Raw genomic sequence first — 20,659 nt, 5'->3', positions numbered from 1 at the left:
GGGCGCATAGTTTCCGAGCTAAAAGGTGCCGAAAGTGTGGAAAAATGAACTTCCGACGCCTATATTTCCAAAATTATCTAAAGTAGAGTGTGCTGCTTAAAATCTCACAAACGAAATCATATGTTCAGAACAGATAAGACTTCCTTAAAGAGATATTAAGCTGCACTCTCTACATTGGATACGTTTGGAAATATAGGCCTCAGAAGTTCATTTTGCACACTTTCGGCACCTTGCAGCTCCAAAACTATGTACCGTGGAGAAAAGTTAGAGGAATTTTTTTCTTGTCTCGGGCTCGGAAATTATCTCCTGAAGTTTATCGGTTTAGTTAAGGTTCACCCTGTATAATAGTAAATTTCCGTCAAAAACATTACTTCAAATAAACTAATATTATAGTAGTAGCACGTGAGTGTTGATGAACAATGACAAAAATGGTGGGAAAAAAGCTTACTCACCGCTAAGTTATGGGATAAAATACGACAAGAGTATTTTACTACAAGCACTCCCCTTTAAAGTACTTATGTGGTATTTTATGCTAAGTATTTTCCCGCCATTTTTGTCAAACTAGTATTAGTTTAGAAGTAAAAAGAAAATGATCATATATAATACAAATTCTTAACGCAAAGTAGTCCATATTGTTAAACATTACTGCACATTCTTCTTGGATGGGGACTGACCATCAGTTATATTTTATTTAAAAATGTATTGTAACATGGAAGTTTAAAAACTGAAAATGTTATGGAACCACGCACATTATATAACAAATATAGAAAACAACTTTCACAGTGAACAGTTTTTGACATTTAACTTCTACATTTTTTTTAAACTTTTTCGCCTGTTGTTCTAACGCATCTACTTCTGCTTCGGCGTCAGTTAATATTATTTTCTTCTTTAATTCCAACTCTTTTATTTTCTTCTTAATATCTTTCTTTTCTCGAGCTGCTCTCTCTTATTTTTCACCGCGGTCTTTCAGATATTCATTTCTTCTGCTTGATGCATTCCTCACATACTGGATCATACTCTTTGTGATATTCATCAGTACATCAAGAGATGTGGGCTTTTACTTTAGAGAAGTTTGATGTTTCAGGAGGTTTTGTTTTCACTGCATCAACATAAACTTTTAAGGCAGGAATCATAGTTATGGCACGGTTGATAACTTTAGAATTCTCCACCCACCTAATAGAACAAAATTTAAGAGGGAAAGCTGCTGTTCCAGATGCTGCCGTGAAACCTGCTCTTCTTGAAGGGAAGTCCTTGAATAAATAGTACAACGCTCTCAAAAACTCTGTCACATTCCAACCAGCTTTGGTATGCGCAGTCTTAAAAGCCCCATTAACAATATATAAAGAGCATGTTCCTGTCTCCAAAAGCTGTGGACGTTCGCCATTTTCTTCACTCAGACAGGCCTTTAAATCACTCAGAAATTTCAAATTAACGTTGGGGCCGTCAGGAGAAACCTGGAGTAACTTACAAAAATCGAGACCCTTGTTCTTGAAAGTATTTATAAATGCACTTAACAAATCCTGGGCAGTAACATGTCCGAGGAATACTGATGTTAAATAACGTGTTAAAACTTTATTTTCGTCACTGTGCCAGAAACGAACTACTAAGTCCATTTGATTTTTCTGTGAGAGTGTTTAGGCTTTCCTCAAACGATACTGCAAAAAATTCACAATGTTGTAGTTCACGAAGCAACATCTGTTGAAAATATGGTCCAATCCAAAAGTGATGACATAACCTATTTTGTCTTTGTATAACTGCATATTTTTTAGCCACTTCACACTCAGGAAACATTTAACGAAACAAATCCGTTGCACTCACTTGGCTTCTGGCCGTTGCATGACTTGTACCTTTGTGTAATGTCCAGATTATTTCTGCTTTCGTCACTTGATCTTTGATAAGATAACTCTTTATTACACCACTAGTTTTTGCTGCGCTTTCATTTTTCTCCTGAACAACTGGAGTAGATGATGTGCCAGTCACTGAACTGGAAGACGCTGTAGATTTTTTTTTTTTTTTTTTTTTTTTTTTTTTTTTTTTTTGTACAGGAAGGCTCCTTGTTAACATTGCTTGAGAACTTTACGATCGAACATTGTGCATTAAGAGCTTTAACAGCTATTTGATGTTTCTTTCGATTTTCATGAGATTTCAATGATCCAGCTCCCATATTTGAAATGTCAAAATCAATTCTGCAGAGTTTACAATCTGCTTTAAATGGATCGTTGGACCTAATAACCCATTTCCACTGGCCTTTCCACGAGTCCTGGAATTTAGTTTTACTTTTCCCAATTTTAATGGCTGAAACATAAAATGTTAATTGTTAGTGTGTAACAGGATTTCTTGCAAGACTAGTAAATACAAAAAGTGATTCCGTTAAGATGTGGGCAATTTTACTTTTTTCCGGTGATACACCTTTCGGCCACCGGGACATCCGCGGGCTTGGACTCCTGTTAAAAAGCTTCGGCACAGGAGTATAAGCGGAATGTTGTTCCAGACCTGTCTACTACTCTTGCTACAGAAACATGTAAAACAATGTCTTCACAAAGCAGCAAATAAGCTTGATTCATACTATGCAAATAAGCAGCAACTACAGAGAAAGCTTCTGGCTTGTATCCCCTGTGTAAGACAAACTTAATAGATCATGAAATTTAACTTTTTCAATTACCTTACTCTCATCATCGGGAACTAATTTAGCTCTTTTTGTAGTCACTGTTATTCACAACGACCATGCTAAACAAATTAAATCTTATTCAATCACTTCTTGTACCCTCAACATACTTTCCAAAAACATTCACCGCCTGCACTCTGCTCACATCTATCTATCTTTCTCAACTACGTTTCCACTGAATAAGTTATTATTGGTTTTTAACTTATGCTGTAGTATATAACTTTCTTGCATTTTACAAAAATATACTTATTCCATACCAATCCCAAAAACAATATTTTAAAAACAATTTTAAAACTTCCAGGTTCCTCGTCCAATTCCAGGCTATTTCCAGGTTTTCCAGGTCCAAAAGTAAATTCCAGGCTAATTCCAGGTTTTCTAGGTTTTCCAGGTCAGTAGACACCCTGTTAATTAACAACTCTAATGTACGGCATAAGTAATGTCTCATGAAAAAAAAAAAAAAAAAGAAATAGTATACTTTCGAGGATGAACTTTCTTCGGACGAAGTATTTCGAAAACGCTGTACAATTTTGTTCGTATTTTATAGATAAATGTTTCTGTAATAACTCTTGAAGGAAAGCAAATGCCTGATTTTTTTTTTTTTACAATAGAGAGCTAGAGGAATTCTGTCGGCCTAACTAGCTAATGAAGCCAATCCGTTAAAATCTTTGCGTGTAACGGTGACTTTAACAGTAGCTCTCGATATCCTTTTAATTAATAAAATATACGTATCGCATTATATAAATATTTCGCCTAGATATTTATGCAACCTGCAAATCTTAAATATGTTAGAGGTTGCATAACAGTGTAGGAATTAGCGCGATCATCTTTACTGTGCTTAGCAAAGTTTATTTATTAAATATGGACAACGTTTTTATTAAGTATTTTCAGAATCCTCCGCTTGAAGAAAAAACACCTTCAAGACTAAACTATCCCTTGTGGATGTTTTCATGAGATTAATGACTTATGTTATATTGTAGGATTCTAAATTGTCGTTTACTAAACACAGAAAAGAGATCAACCCAAATATACTCTACTACTTTCGTTTCTGCTTTCCTTCAGAAAAATGACATATCATATTGTGGAGTTGTTAAAAACTTTCTCAATGAAATATGAACAAAATCGCCTGATCTGCTTTTGAGAAATTATAGGAGATTACAAGAAAAAAAAACATAAGTAACAAACAGTATCATAAAATTAATTTTGCTTTAAGCAATACAAAACTCACATCTTCCGATTCTGGAAGAACGTCCTCCATCTTGTAGCGCAGGCATTCTCCTTCTTCGTCGAAATTACAATATTTGGCTTCTGCTTCACCGGGATTCATACACATTGTTTCATCTTGGAGAGGATGAGCAGATCTGAAGGCATAATAATTCAAAATGAGACAATGACATCCTCATCTCCCCTTCCCTCACAAAAAACATAGACACACACAAACCCTGAAAGATGTGCACAAGACCCAAAAGGTGATTCGTGACACGAAAAGAAGACAAAAAGTCCTCTTGCATACTGTCGAATTCCGTGTCGTGTACAAGTGACAAGGGCGCCAACTTGGAATCGAAACTCCAATCGTGACAATACATAGCTGTAGCTGTTTAAAAATCAATTTACATGAAAGAGGTACGATATGAAACTAATGAGAACTGCATATTGAGATACCAGAAAAATACAAATACCACAAAACCTGCATATTGAAATACAATTAAAATTTAAAGCTAATGAGTAGCAGAGCATGATGTGATTTCACTAGTGCGGCAATGTACGGTTCAATCTTCATAAAGCCAATCCCATTATCAAGTTAATTAAAATATTCAATAACTTTTTTTAACAACTGTCCAAGTTTGTATTTCTTTCTTTTTTTTTTTTTTTTTTTAAACCAAAATTAGAAATCACTTTATCATTTATCATATGACCCAAAATTAAGGGAGCTATGAAGTTTTAAAATTTTCAAACGGACCCCATTCTGGAACAGTATGACCGATTGGATTCGATATTTGTAATATGAATGAACTGACCAAATTTGGTTTTAATCCATTCGCTTTTAGGGAAGTTACTGTATTCACTATATACAAGAAATGGATTCTGATATTATACAAAAAGATGGAAATCGTGAGATCTCTACAACAGGTATATCAAAACCTCACACAAGCTTACTACAAACCAGATATTATAAGGGGGTCGCTGGTAAGAAGATGTGATAAAATTGGGGTTGTAATAGGAATAAGGTTGAGAACCACTGATTTATATTAATAACTTAATCTCAGATTGGTACGGTAAATGTTCAACACGAGGAGGATGTCATTTTTTTTCATTATTCGATATGCAAACTTTGTTATTTTCGTAAAATGTTTTTGCACGTTATCCTTTTTATATATAAATTAAAAATTATATCAGATTGTTACCCGAATTCAGTTTTATCTGTCTATTAAATTAAATGTAGATTACCTCCCATCCTAATTTAGGTAAAACAAAACTTTTTGAGTATTGCTAAAAATACTACACAAATAAACTAACTCTCATTTAAATATTAATATTTCTATAAATAATTTGGCATTATTTTCATTAGTAAATTTCTAATTATTTTACGGCTAATGGTTAACGTACGCGCTATTGGCGTAGGAGACTCTGGGTCGATTCCCGCTGGGAATTCATGTGGTTCAGATCCCTCGTTAAGGTGTAGGTCCACGTCTCCTATTAGCTGCTGAACGTGACGCTAAACTCAAAATCAAATCTTATCTATTTTACTGGTTACCCACTCTCTTTCTGTAGTAATTATACGTTAAAGTCAGTACAGCTTTTCCCAGAAAAAGCTAAATTAAAAATATATTTTTTTTTCAGCCATACAGCATGTGAAAGAAGTTCTATTTCAAAGCAGTTTTTAGGCCATTCTTTTTTGATACCACCATAGTGATGCCAGACGTACTTAACGGCGTTGGGGTAGTACGCCATTCATGAACTATATGTACAAATCCAACTTGTAGGGTATTTTCAACAACATTGCGCGCCACCGTAAGCCCTTACTGTTAGTGCCTAGCTCGACCACACATTTCCCGGTCGATGAATTGATCGTAATGGAACAGTGTCCTGGCTTCCATAATCCCCTTTTCTTACCTCTTGTCCTGGTCCCCACAATTCCCTGATTCGGAACCCTGTCATTTCTGATAATAGGATATGGTAAAGGAGCGTGTTCATAGCAGGCAAGTTAGTGACATCAATGATCTCATGGATCTAATTCCGGATGTGATATCATCCATTCTCCGTGAAATATGTGTGCGGATTTTAAATGTTACTACTAACTGCTATTTTATATGTTGAACATGATGGCGAATAGGTTGGGACCATGAATGGTAAATTTTTACCATTTGAGTGGTGCCATAATTAATATCCTATGAACAAATATACATCATCAATACACATGAGTAATCAATATGTTATGTTTGTAAGTCTTACATTATAAAAATTGATACGAAGTGGAGGATCCTTATGCAGAGAAAGCAGGAAGATTTCTCTCTCGCTCCGCATTTCTCACTGTTAAAACGTTTTCTTACTACATACTACAATACTTACACGCTATATTCTTGGTATTCTGCCTTGTCTTCTTCATAAGTATTCCCGGGATTTAATTCGCAGAAATATGCGTCACCTGAAATGTCTTTGTTGACATAGCAACACTCATCATTCAAACGTTGCATCTTTCTACGGTGCTCGTTGTAAGTTTCAAAGTAGCCACGTCTCTTTAACTTGTTCCCTTCTGTTACAACGTTTAACTCACAATATGATGACGATTGTTTCACAAACGAGCTTTCTTGACAAGTACTGCCACAACTGCTATCATGCTGGTGGTTAGTCAGGGTTTGCAACTTTCTGCTAAAAACACAACATTAATTAGTAAAGACATCTCAAGCTGCACAATCAGAAATAAAATACAAGTAATAAACTGAAAACTAAAAGCATACTAACAAATTCTTTTTTTTTTTTCCTTAAAAAACTGTATGGCTGTCTGCAACGGAGTTTCTTGATTATCACGTTAGCAAATGTTTTCCTTAAGTGTTCTTGGAGTAAATCATGATATAGCAACACTGAATATTATACTTCTCCCATTATAGTCACAGTTTCAAGTAAATTACTCTTTTTCACCGAGCTGATTATGTCCATTAACTGTCTTCATTTAAAGAAAAACTAAAATATTGAATAATGAAACTAATATTATTATGCCTATACATTTATTCAGTGATACATTTTAACCACTTCCTAATTCAACATATTCTTTTGTCCTATACTTAAACGCAACTTAGGGAATAATCCATTTTAGAATATTTTTTATCCTCAAAAGCATAAGTTCCTTCTGTGTGTTGAACATTGATGAGAAACCACAGCCTTTTAGTTCATCGCAGCCAACAAAACGAAGCAATTTTCATTGCAATTCTATTTTTCATCGCACCAATAGCAAAAAAGAGCAGGCACTATTCAACAATATTGCTCATCGAAATTTATTTGAACGAAAACATTCTTATATGTATGCTGTTTATGAATACTCAGTGTTTTTGACATTTTTTATATAGTGTGTTAGCAATATTTTTAACATGCTTGAGAAATCATAATCTGTGGTCGTCTTAGGAAATGCAGTTCTACCATAAGATGATCAATGCTGGTGGTACTAAATATTTGACTCAGAACATTTGCTCATCTTGAGTATTTAAACGAAGTACTGCCAACCCTTTCAGAACTTTCCTAGTTAGAAGAGCAACGCATCAGCAACCCTGAGAAACCACTCTCTTGGCGTATATACCTCAAATAAGCAATCTCGATTGGTTGTTCTCTTCTGTAAAATATGGTTAAGGCACGTCGGAAACCTCATTATAAAAATGGATTATACCATAAGGAATATTTGACTGTGATGTACTGTGAATTCGGAAGTAAAAAGCATTCTAAGGAATATCATGTATACTGGGATAACTCTTATCTGCAACAACGTAATTTGCGGTAATTTTGACATCTTCGCCAGGAGATAATCTCGTAGATGCTGAACCCTTTCCCCTTGGAAAACAGTGAGAAATGAAACCGCGAATTTTTATGAGTGAATCACAATAACAAGGACATTTCATAGAAACTAGTTTCTTTATTATTATTATTTTGATGATGGTGATCTATAAGTTTTATGGGAAGTTTTGTGTGTTGTTTATAATTTTCTTGAACTGAAACTGCCAATAAATCTTCATTGCCTGGATGATGTATTTTTTCTTTGTATGATTGGAGGTGTTCCGTAGTTGTATTATGTTGTGCATGTGTCGGTTTTTCGAACCACGGGTAAGAAAAAAAAAAAAAAAAAAAAAAACAGACAATTAGCTACAATTATAGGTCATCCTGTAGCCGTCCAAACCCAAGACCATTTCAAATTGAATCCGTCAGGATATCTTCAAGAAAATTTTACTGTTCTCTCCATCTGTCACAATGTACTTGTAAATTCTTACGCGAAGAACTCACATATCTAACGAGTCAATGTTAAATGCACAGAAATCATAACATCAAAACGAAACTATAATCACTGTCTAGGAAGTACTTGCGTAACTTCATTTGTCCAAATTAGGAATACGAATTATGTAAGTTAGAAAACGAACTTCACTATCCGGTCAAATTTACAGAATATAAACTAAAACACTGTGGTACTTCACATTTCTCGAACTCCAGTTTCCCCCAGGAGAACACCTTTCAACTTGTGCATATACAGAAAAGTTTGATATGCATCATAGTAACTTAAATTCTTGACAGTGTTTCTATTTTTATCTAAATTTTCTTCATCGAGATTTTAGACTTTTTGGTCCTAATGTAGTAAGATACATGTTCTTGAAATCATGACTCATGATAACTATACAGGCATAATAATATCAATTTTATTGTTAAGTTAATAATAAAGTGCTACTCATATTTCTTATTACATCAAATCTTAGACCTCTCTGACACAATTTCATTTTCTTTTGAACTGGAAGGGTGCTTTCAAGTTCTTCACAGCTCCCTCACTAATCACAAAAGCGCAGGAAATATCTCGCCTTAAAACTGCTATAACATGACCAATTTTAGAAGACAGAATTATCGAGAATTACAATTACCAGGATATAACTAAGTGGCATTACTATTAAGTCTCGAGAAGGTTTGCTGTTTAGAATCTTTTCAACACCATATTGAAAAAAAAAAAAAAAAAAAAAAAGTAACTGACTTGTATTTACATGTAACTAATTACAGTGGAAGTCCGGACTAGTCAACTCTTCTTACAGTAAGGTTACGTGCTCTCTCTCCCACACACACACACAAATATATATATATATATATATATATATGGTGTTTGATCAGTTCGACCTTTTGACACACTGTAGATGGTGTTAGTTCCGGAAATAAGCGTCTTCGAATGCACACTTGTACCTTTTGGTCACGGCCTATATCTACATTAGTTTTATATTCTTAAAATTCTCCATATTTTAGGCCAAAATATTTATCATTTTACTTTTGTGAGTTTTTTAAACATTTTTGCAGTGAAAACTCCCCTAGGACATTAAAGCTGGTTGGTTGATTTGGAGTTTAGTGTCCCTTTCAGCAGCGAGAGTACATGATACATGAGCCTACAGCTTAACATAGGATATGAACCACATCCTATGTTAAATACGAACCATTAGGAATTGAATCTGGTGTCCCGCGCCAGAGGCGTGTACAACATTTAAAACTGATTTATATGTTTAATGCAGAGTATTAAATCTGATGTCAATAAGTTAACTATGTCACCAGCCGATTCATATAATTTTGTCAGTTGTTTCACAAATTGTTGACTTTTTGCTGGTCAGGATTTTGGATTGTATGACCAATGTTTGTAGCATGTCTTTGAAGTATCTACTTAGCTATTCCTAGCCGATCATTCTTGCTTTGGATCTAATAGAGCGAGCTTCTAGCACTTAACTCAATCGGCGTAAGTATGCCTGACTGTTCCACTATAATTCTCGTATTTCTACAAAGTGAAGAACAGTACGAGGCACAGTTTAATAACTGAATAAACCTTTTTTTTTTTTTAAGTCCTATTATAGATACATACGAACTAACTAAAGAAACAAAGAACAACACACACACAAAAGAATGCATCTGAACGAATTAATTTTTTAAAATGTATCTATTATAGCATACACACACTAAATTAGAATCTTAAAACTCGACAAATTACAAACATTGTATTGGCCGTATGAATCGCAAATGTTAGAAACACCACAGATCGGATATTCAGCATTTTAATACAATGAACAGGACACTTAGGAAACAAAGTAAACATTCCTAAACAATTTATCACATGAAAAACTTCACAACGTTAGTAACATGTATTTGTTACTCGTGATTTTTCTGTTCACGTTTTCCTTTACTAATCATATCGTTTCCAAAAGTGCCATCGTGGTACCAGTGGCGGCTTTCATCCAAAAATTAAAAAGAATTCAGGGTGCTTCAAAATAACTTCGACAACGCTTGCGAGATGATTCCTGACACCAAGTTAAGACAAAAACTATAGACCAACCTGGGTGCACAAATGTTTCCTTTCGGAGTTATAGGCTGCCGAAAACATGAAAAATGAACTTTAAGGATCCATAGCTCCAAAACTATTGGACCTACCGTAGTTGGGTCAAGACTTCACTTAGGAACTAATATGTGCACTATCAAAAATACATGTTTCAAATTCCTACGATACCCACAAAACCCTTCTTATAGAAGAAGTTTGGCTACGGGCATATAATTTGAAGTACTCTCCAACTACCTCTATAAAAATTGTTGCGGAAGTACCGCAGGATTCTGAAACTTGGATATTTGGATAGGGCACATACTACTTCCTAAGTGAAGTTTTTACCCGACTACAGTAGGTCCAATAATTTTGGAGCTATGGACCTTTAAATTTCATTCCTTTATGTTTTCCAAAGCCTATAACTCCAAAACGAAGCATTTGTGCACCCATGTTTGTCTATACTTTATATCTTGGTATCAAGAATCACCTCCCAAAGTTGTCAGCGTTGTTTTGAAACACCCTGTATAAACGCTAAAAGATACAATAAAGAGTAAATATATTTTCCATTATTTATATTAATGGTAGATAATTATTTAACAAATAGCATTAACTACTATTGTAAAAGTAATTTTCTACTGTCATTCTTCAGTCAAACGCATATATGTATCCATAAGCCAGAGAGAGGGCCCACAAAAAATTAAAATCCTAAAGCCGCCCCTACGTGGTATTAGGTGAGAAGTTTAAAGTTGTGAAAAACTCTTGAGACTTAAGTTAGTTTATACACCTAAGAGTCACCATTCTACATAACTTACTACTTACGTCTCACTTGGTTTCTGCTGGACTTCCCGCAAAACGTCCTCACAAAGAACACTCCAGTTGTCTGAATTATCTCCCATTTTTGTTTCTGCAAACACAAAACATGGATTTAAAAATATGCTAATATCAATATTGCTACTACGTACATTTGTAGCAGATCTCTAAGCCGCATATTTATATATTTAACGTTCTTTAACACTGAATATAACTGTAGTAAGTTAATATTACGCGACTTACAAACGAATCACAACCATCATTCACAGGTACAAAAAACTAAAACACATGATGTGTGGAAAGTATATGTCAAGATTGAGAAAGAAAAGAAAAAAAAAAGTATACATAAAGTATATATGTACGGAGTGAATTAAATTTGTGTATAATTAGTAAGCCTCTAACTACACTAAACAAGATGGTTCGGATTTTTTTTTTTTAAAGCAATATCATGTGTAAACCACGTGAAGGGGTTTGGTTTGTATTACATAATATTTTCTCAATGCTGAAAACGGAAGCGGTAGTAGATTTCTACCTGTTTCGGTTTTGGTAGAGATTAGATTGGAGGTTCTTAGAACGTTTTGTTTATCGCAGAAAATCGCATCTTGTCCGTTTTTACTCTACGGAACGGTACTACTTCCGCTTTGAATAGAGGTTTAAGAGAGAAAACGCTACCTATTCTTAAAACGATAAAGAGATTCGAAGGAAAAGACGCTTCTCGCCATCTCTTATTGTTTTTGCTTTATCAGTGACATTAAAAATTAAGCTTTCTATAGTAAAATTCTATAAGTAAAGATGAGTGAGTATCTTCAAGTAAGAGTAGAAAATTCAAAGGGTTTTCGGATAATCACATGTTCTAATATTTTGAGAAAGGCCACTTCAACGATGAGTAATTAAAAAAAAAAAGTCAAAAAGTTCCGAAGCCGTCGATAGATTTGGGGGAGATACTAAATGCCACCCAAAAAATTCAATTATTAAATGTAAATAAAAGCCATGACTACAACAATGAAGGCATACTTTAACGCTCAGTATAAGCTACTACAAAATATAAAAGCACTGACTTTAACTGCCCAAGCTTAAACTGCGAATGTAAGATGACGCCTGTATTTTTTTCCAATGACGAATTTCAAAGGAACTTGGATATTGATTCGTTATAAAAATGCCAACTTTACGGTTAAATCGAGTAAATATATATAATAGAGGATTATGTACGATTAAATTCCACTGTCGGAGGATCTTTTACAATGTAAGAAACAAGTAATTCATGTTCACATGTGTAAAACTAACACAAGTGTTATAACTCATATGATCTTATAAGATGTTAAGTGTAGTTTGCACTGTCTTCGCTTATGCGCTACTGACCGTCGCTGACGCGCCTGCTCCTTATGGATGTGCCCGCGCGAACCACCCTGCTCAATTCCAGCCCTCACTCGGATAGACATTATTCTCGCTCTCTGTGGCAATGTACCGGCGTCATTTTGCACAGCTGTTTTTATGGCATACCTCCAAAAGCATGTTTACTTCCTACGGGGAAGTACTCGTGAACTGAATCTGTACCCATGAATGCATCCCCTACCGTAAGAAACATCTTGTAAGACACTACGAGTGAATTCCGTAATGAAATAATTGCAAAGAAAAGCATATCAAGTACTAGGAGAGCATATAGGGAACAACAGCTTGAAAAAAAAAAAAAAAAAAAATTATCAATCTATACATAATTGTTTGTGCATGCGAAAGAGTAATAAAAGAATAGACCTTCTTAAGGAATCACTTAACGCAAGAAAAGCGAAAAGGAAAAGCAATTATTCCGTTAAGCCACGTCTGCTAATAAAATACTATAACTAATTTAAAACTACAAGATGCATGCGGAAGGCACTGCCAGTTTTAGATGGCAGGTTAGTTTACGCTTCGTTCACGGCACTATCCTATTTCAGGGGGACACTTATATTCATGAAATATTATATTTGCTTATTAGGAAAAGCACCCTTACTGCTTTAGAAAATATTTCTTGAAGATGGTAAAAGTTGTATGACTGGGGTTAAGTTCCGCTAATCTTCGCCGCAATAATTGAAAACGAACCAAATCCTCCGGATAGAACTGGTGAATGTGATTGTTGTAGAGTGTGACAGAATAAGGAAAGGGAAGATTAATATTTATTTCTGAATATCGGTAATCTTGAAGATGGATCTGCTCTGCTATGGCAGACGTTACAGTTTAAGCTTATCTCATTGAGAAGGGAGTATATTGAGAAAATGGCACACATTTCTGCGGATTGTGGTTTAACAGTGGTTGTTTTGTGGAGCTAAATACCAACAACGTGGAAAGTGCTGAAACTGTACAAAAGACGAATTAAAGAATGTATAGACGCGAAGTCGAAAGTGTAGGAAATATATTAGGGTAAGGAAAACTAAAGGAAGGTACGTTTCCAAATGGAATGTAGAAGTCAATCAGGTGAAATGTTACTAGGAAAACGGCAATGAAGAGAATGTTTCGAGCCTACTTGATTGTCTGTGGAAAAAGTACTGTATTTTCTCGATAAGAAAGATATGATGAACTGAAGTGCTGTGTGAAGGAAGTGTACAAAGATATCATAGTAGTGTCGCAAAGCTGTGTCAACGCCTGGCATGTGTTTCTATGCCATCATATGTTACGCCATTATTCTCGTTTATGTGTACACCCACCGTCGCTGACGCACCCCCCTCTCCGCTTGGGCTCTCCTGCTGCGATCCTCCCTTACAGAGTTTTATAACATTCCTGCTTTTTAGTGGCCATCTAGCACAAGCTAGTAAATGTTTTAAGCTGATTCGTATTTTATGCTTAGGCCACCTAAAATCAATCTGCACCCATAAATAGAACATCTACTTTAAGAAATATTCTCTAAGGCAGTAAAAGTGCATTTCGTATTACGAGAATGTATTTTATGAATGAAAGTGTGTCCCCTGAAAACGGATAGCGTCGTGTGTGTAATGTAACCTAATCTATGTTTCCAATGCTAAATCTAGTATTCTTATCAGCAGTAAAACTCTGAAACTGTTATCACCAGCCACGTGCGGTCTGTCAACCAGTTGGATGTTGCCGGTATTACAAAAGCTTAGCCGCTCTCCCTGTCGCCAGGGTAAACAATGAAGGCTGAAACTATTCTCTGTGCTGAGTGTTGCAAACCAACAAGCAGATAAATAAGAATAACCATTCAAAGTAGAAATAAAATACGTACAGATCATTCAATGAAGTAATTTCCTCTCATATTAACATAATAATAATATGTGCTCATATTTTGTGCCGGGCTACTCTGCATTTTCGGTAATGCCCGGAAAATAGAATCGATCCTGGACAGCCTGTTGGACCGATATTGTATTTTTACCCATATGAATTGGGTTTGCCCGATTGATAAGTATGAATAGTGTTGGCTCGATAACCCCGTTTTTATGAAAACAAGCTTAGTCTGTGATGATTGTAAATGGTGTGTTGTTTCACCTTATTATCATAGCAGAAATTGTTCTAATTATGATATACGGGCTCGTAACGAGTCTATCGGGTCAAACGGTCCAAACAGCCCAAACGAGTCAAACGGGTTTATCAGGTCTAAGGATCGAGTAAACCAAATGCAATGGATATCGGACGAGTACCTGGTTAGCAGAAAAGTTCAAGCACTAATTTTAGGTTAAAATCATACTTTATTAAGAGCTCTAATTGTGCGGTTACATAAATATAAATGCTCAAATTTACATTATTGCATTATATCATTGCAATGAGCATGAACGTGATTTACTATTAGGAGTTAGCGTAATGCACTAATGTTAGTCTTTTATAAATAACATTATTATTTATTATTATTATTTCTGGGGTATGTTTAGTACAAGGGGTCCAGAAGCACGTAAAAAACGCAAAATTTACAGGAGAAATGAGTTATGCAAGTACTTAGACGTAACATAACATAACCAAATCTAACTTAACCTAACATAAACTAACGTAAGCTAACCTGAACTAACCTTAACTAACGTAATATTAGTAGAAATAAGCGAAATTCTATCATTTTTTGGAAAATTATGCGGGACTCCTACACTAATATAACATAAACTAAACTAACCTAACGTAACCTAAACTAGCCTAACCTAACTTAAACTAACCAACCCTACCCTAAACTAACCGAATGTGAACAGAAATTACCAAAATTGTAACATTTTTTACAGAAAAGAGCTGGACCCCTTCTGCTAAACATAGGCCTTATTTCTTGTTTATGCCCTTCATGTAACTTAGAATCAGCCTCACATAAAGCACTATATCAGACCTGATTGAGTATTATTTTGAAAATTCTCTCATAAACAGATAAAATAAACAATTGGAACTTACCACTTCAAGAGTTTAAATAAAACATGTTCTAGTTTTCGTTTTCCTCACTTTCTGAGGGCGATTGAACTATCCCGATGACATGATCCTTGTCTCCATCAAAAACATTTTGCAAGACACGGTAACTTTGTTCAATGTCCTAGGGCAACGTATTGTTATTATTATTATTCGACAGGCCATCTGTGTATAATGGCAATTTAAAACGTTTTTTTCTTTAAAAAAGGAAATGGTTAAGAAGCTTTCTATTAAGTATCTAGATCCTCATAGTTATTAATGTATGCAGTTTAATATCTGAGTAATAAAGCTATCATTATTAATTACATGTGTGTAGTTTCCTAATTTGTAGTTTGTCCAGTTCTCATACATGTGATGAATCACATTAGAGAGAAACTGACCAATTATTAACCTGCCTAACTATATCATAAAGTTACAAATAATATACTTAGGTACGAGCAGAGCAAACAGGCAGAATCTTTATTAAGCCCATTACTAATATTATTATTAGCAAAAATAATAGTAATGATAGCTAAATTCCTGGCGCAACAGCTCTTAGGACGCTTAGACTTAATGGCACTCATTCCTGCGGGGTGATGCGGGAATAGTGCGGCATTCCACTATTGTAACCCTTTCGCAAAGCTATGTCACTATCCTCCTTTATGCGTATACCCAACGTCGCTGATGCAACCCTCTCCTACGCTCGATGTTTTAAGTTGGTTCGTATTTTATTCTCAGTAAATCTAAAGACAATCCGTACCCACTAACGCAACACCTACCTTTTCAAAGAGAGTAAGTGTGCATTTCGTGCTAAGAGAAGATATTTTGCAAATGGTTAAGTGTCCCCCCGCCTAAAAGAAAACGGATGGTGCCGTGTATGAAATATAACCTAACCTATCAATCAAAACGGGCAATGGCTTTGGCAGATGAATTTGTAAGCTCCAATCAAATATTCTGTTCATTATCTGATGGTCGTTAACGAAATAATTGCATACCACCGGATGTAGAATGACGTTAGGAGGACGGAGTATGAAACACGAACCAGCTTCTGCCAGGTGAGGACTTAAAAACACAAATTCTAACCAAGGCGGGCAGGAGCGCACCAGGAGGACCCGAGAGGCAGCTAGAATGTGCGTCCACGAGGTGAGTATACGCATAAACAATGACAGTGGAAAACTGATTTCCAAGGATTAAAAACACATGACTTGCGTGTGGCACAGCTTGCGACACTTTAATATTCACTTTATACACTGTCCACATAGCACTTCACTTCCTGTCATCGTTACGATGTACTACGTGGTAATGAGCACACTTTCCATTTCGTATTTCTACTTTATTATACATGTTGAAGGTAAGATCCCAATACATTTTCGTTACTTGTACAACCCTATTTAGAAAAAGCAACATCATTCTTCCGTACATTTAAAAATTTATGCCCACATAAAATGGGTACCACCCAAAATCTTCCCCATTTGGTTCAGATGCAATTCCCTTCTTATCAGGCTCCACTCAACATTTATGTTTTTTTTTTCCCTCCATTACTGTAAATTACACATCTTAGATTAATTTTTAAAAAGTACGTTTGAAACAACGCCATTATGCTCTACCACACGTTTACCTAATGTCGCATAATACGTGAGATAATATAATCTATAAGTTAACTTCAGTTTTAATCAACACACATTGATGATCTTTATCATATTTTTTTTTTTTTTTTTTTTTTTTTTTTTTGTTATTCTCACGTTAACACCTAAAAACTAGAAAAATATTTCTATAATCTTACCTTAAAAACAACTAAGGAACTAGCAACCGTAGAACACATATACTTAAATGTTCACAGTAAACTGCCAATGACAGTGATACCAGATCAGAAATGAAGTCATTCTCTAGATTGGTCTCAAAATTTCATTAACGCTTATTAGAACTCCCTAAACCTTAAAATGCAATTTCAAAATACAATTCTGCTTAAAAATGATATATATATATATATACCAGCAACGTAATATATCTGGAAGTAAGAAGAGTCAAGTGTGGTATGAATTAAGACCAAAAGAACAACTTATGAGAGTACTTTGTTCCTATCTACCGTTTATGATGTGTAGCAGCTAAATGGAATTGGACACAGTAAAAGGCGTACTGATTTAGAACACGAGGTTCACTTGATCAAATATTTTCCTGCAGATTAACAAGCTGGCCATAGTACAATGAGCAAATATGTATTGTTTCTTTGCAGAAAGAATTTTCTAGTGCCTTATAAAGCTTATTCCATTAATTGTTTGGTTCAGATGAAGAATACTCCGTCAAATTTAAAAATAAAATTTCTTTCATTTTTCCTGCACTAAAAGTGAATCTCTAAAGCGTTCCGGAGAGTTATTACCCTTGCGCATACATAAATAAATTGCGTACAAATTGATAACAAAGATGCAAAATGATGTACATTAACAATGACTAAGTGTTATTCTAATACCTGCTACCTCATTATATGCAATTATTTCATCACGAAATTCATTCGCATTGTCGTACAAATTGTTTCTTAGGGTAGGAGTAGCATTCACGGGCGCAGATTCTCTTCACAAATATTTCACCTTTCGGGTGCGAATACGCTTTCGTATGTATGCTTTAAAATAAATTGTGCAAAAACAAACCAACTCGTGCTAGATGGTCCTCATTGCCTTCTGTGTACAACAATCCGTGTATTAAGAAAGTTTTCTTACTTTCAACCGAAAAAAAAACTTCCTTTCTGGTGTGACCTACCTCACGAGCCCCTCTGCCGCTTTAGCAAATGTATTAAGTACCATTATATATGACTACTAATCCTCTGTTTGCCGATTTACTTGACGTGATAGTACGATATTATTTGATTACTCAACGCACGGGAGACAGCGGAATGGGGTTAGGAAAGAATTAAACGCAATGTGGTGTAAATGTCAGTTATGTATATCAGATGACAGATTAGCTACAATGCATGCCCCCATATCTAGGGGTGGGTAAATGGGTAGAGGCTCCCTACAACCACCTTCAACACACTCTAAAACTGTCTGTTTCCACTGGTATGTACATAATGTCCACTCAAATTAGTCCTCCCCTTGTCTTTTGCATTCTTGCTACGGGCATGTTACATTGAGTGGAGGGCTTCCGCCATGGAACAATTCCGAAGAAGATATTGCCATTTCGTGATCGGGGACCACTCGGGCTCAGGCTAGTTATCCTCAAGATGGCTAGCGCTCACTGATCTTAATAAGGATTACGCCAGCTAGAATTCACGCTCACTCCTGCACGTCTTTATCAATATGTATCGCTGTCGCTCTGGCTTGGACTGAGGCTTAAGATTGTTGTCGCTGTCGACTTATAACGATCCTGCAATGACGTCTTCGCGTTTAATTATTGTGCACGAATCGAGCTTGTCAATTAGGACATCTCTGTTATTTACTCGTGAGGCTTGCATTTATTATTATTATACACTTTAGGCATTCATACCTCTTATTTAAATAATATTTTTAAACATCAGCCTGTGTAAAGTATCTACGGTTTGTATCATACATTTACAGTTCACAATTGTAATATATTTGCCGAGTTATCCATTATATGTATAGACACAACATGTAACCGGAATTGTCAGTGTCTCTGGTGAAGGGTAGGAAAAGTATAGAGGAGCCAAAAGACGAACCTTATAATGCATTTAAAGTCGACTTTTTGAATAAATACATGTAATAATATGTTATGGAGGGTAGACAATTTCACTACAGAGAGATGTCAATGTCAATCTCCTTTCACTATAGGCATAAATGTATGCAACTTTTAGAAAAGGCGGAGATTTTAGCATATTTCATAAAATTCTCACACCCTTTTAGATACAACACTCAACACAAAGAGATCGAGAAAATTGGAAGGGGAAACTTTATTTGACACGACTTTCTTGAGTGTTTACTTTTCAAACAAATTTATCTAAACAATTTAGGGGGCTAAAGGATGTACCAGGAGATTGAGGTCCGTTGACTACCCTTAGCTAAGGTTGCTAAAGCTAAACTAACTTTTCCTACTACAGAGATTGAATATTTTTAATGTTTGGCAACACTGGAATGAATACCAGGATTCGTAAATGCGTGTTCCCTCTCGTGAGCACCAAAGTAATTGAAACTCGATTGCTCTTCTGAGATAACAAACACTGATCGCGAAGTACTCACAAAGAATTAGTGAGCATATATATTTTTTAAAAATCTTATAGACTAAAACTAACCTTATTGCTTACTTTTGTCTGAAATTTCCTCTTCTCTCGTCCTGAGAAAGTAGTTTTCTTAGATTACAATACATTGTTTGCCCATAATCAGGTTCTCTTTCTCTTTCTCTTATAATTACTATGTTTTGCTAAGAAGCAATACATCATACAGTCACTGTCAATTACTGGAAAACTCGAAATGGATATTGCTCTCTGGAGTTGCATTTTGCAGTCAATGTAATAGTAATTTAGTTGTCTACACGACGTACACAGAACTTGCAGTACGTGAAAATATATACATATATGCAGCACTATCTTCCAAATTGTCACGTACTGATTAATTTCAAACAAACATATTATAAGTTCTCACCATATATATTCTACAAGTAATAGAGAGAACTAAACATCCACTTTTATGTCCGAAATAACACACAATATTCAAAACAAACAAATCACATTTAGTTCCCAATCTGCTCGATGCATATGTTTATCAATAGGTGGCAGGCCAATTAGTTACACAGTTGTATACCGCTCCTTCGTTCTAAAAGTACTTAGCAAACGCAAATAACCAGCAGATATATGTCCATTAATAGTGGATAATTGATAATTATTTGTTGTTTATCAATTTCAGAACGTAACGTTAATTACAGCAAGATATAATAATACTCTTAGTGTTAAATATGTTTAACAGTTCTTTAATATGGTAGCTTAATGATCTTTGGGAGATGTTCGTCTAATATATCTTTTTAATTTTATGCTAGTGTAATTTATCACTCATGTTGTTTATTTATTTTACTAAATGTTTAATTGCAATGAATTTATGTCTCGTTGAATTACAGCTAAAATGGTCATTCTCAAGCAGTCACAGAAAGTTCTTTAACCTCTTCAGTCCCAAGCTGTTAGTTGGAATCGCAGAAATAGGAGTTTTATATATTATGAAATTGGGGTGCTATGAAACACATAAATGACAGTTTCGTTGGGGTAGGGTTGACGGGGTGGGGTTGGGGGCCTGTTCAGCCGGCTGAACATTTGTAACAAGGCACTACATTTCTGTCCATAATCGGATACTTATTTTTGGAAGAACAGTGAGATTCACCTTCTT

At 35.2% G+C, this 20,659-nt stretch overlaps 1 protein-coding gene across 10 annotated transcripts in view; it reads right to left on the bottom strand.

The window, feature by feature from the left end:
• LOC145674353 (uncharacterized) overlaps positions 1-20,028 on the bottom strand; it is a 67,208-nt gene extending 47,180 nt beyond the window's left edge. Inside the window, exons 1-4 of one of the 10 annotated variants that reach the window (XM_081744293.1) lie at positions 19,579-20,028; positions 11,013-11,097; positions 6,233-6,532; positions 3,891-4,023 (exon numbers count right to left, since the gene is read on the bottom strand). In XM_081744293.1, the coding sequence (XP_081600419.1) occupies positions 3,891-4,023; positions 6,233-6,532; positions 11,013-11,089 (510 nt within the window). In that variant the 5' untranslated portion in view covers positions 11,090-11,097; positions 19,579-20,028. Of the gene's footprint in view, positions 1-3,890; positions 4,024-6,232; positions 6,533-11,012; positions 11,098-15,350; positions 15,370-17,124; positions 17,185-19,578 lie in introns of those variants that run through there. The other 9 variants (XM_081744297.1, XM_081744294.1, XM_081744298.1 and 6 more) reach the window with 9 other exon arrangements.
• Positions 20,029-20,659: the final 631 nt, after the last annotated feature.

The sequence above is a fragment of the Thermobia domestica genome, chromosome 17 (genome assembly GCF_964235325.1).
Source record: "Thermobia domestica chromosome 17, izTheDome1.hap1.1, whole genome shotgun sequence".
Taxonomy (NCBI): Eukaryota; Metazoa; Arthropoda; class Insecta; order Zygentoma; family Lepismatidae; genus Thermobia; species Thermobia domestica.
Note: the sequence above shows the minus strand (reverse complement) of the source record. Positions and strands in the feature narration are given on the sequence as shown.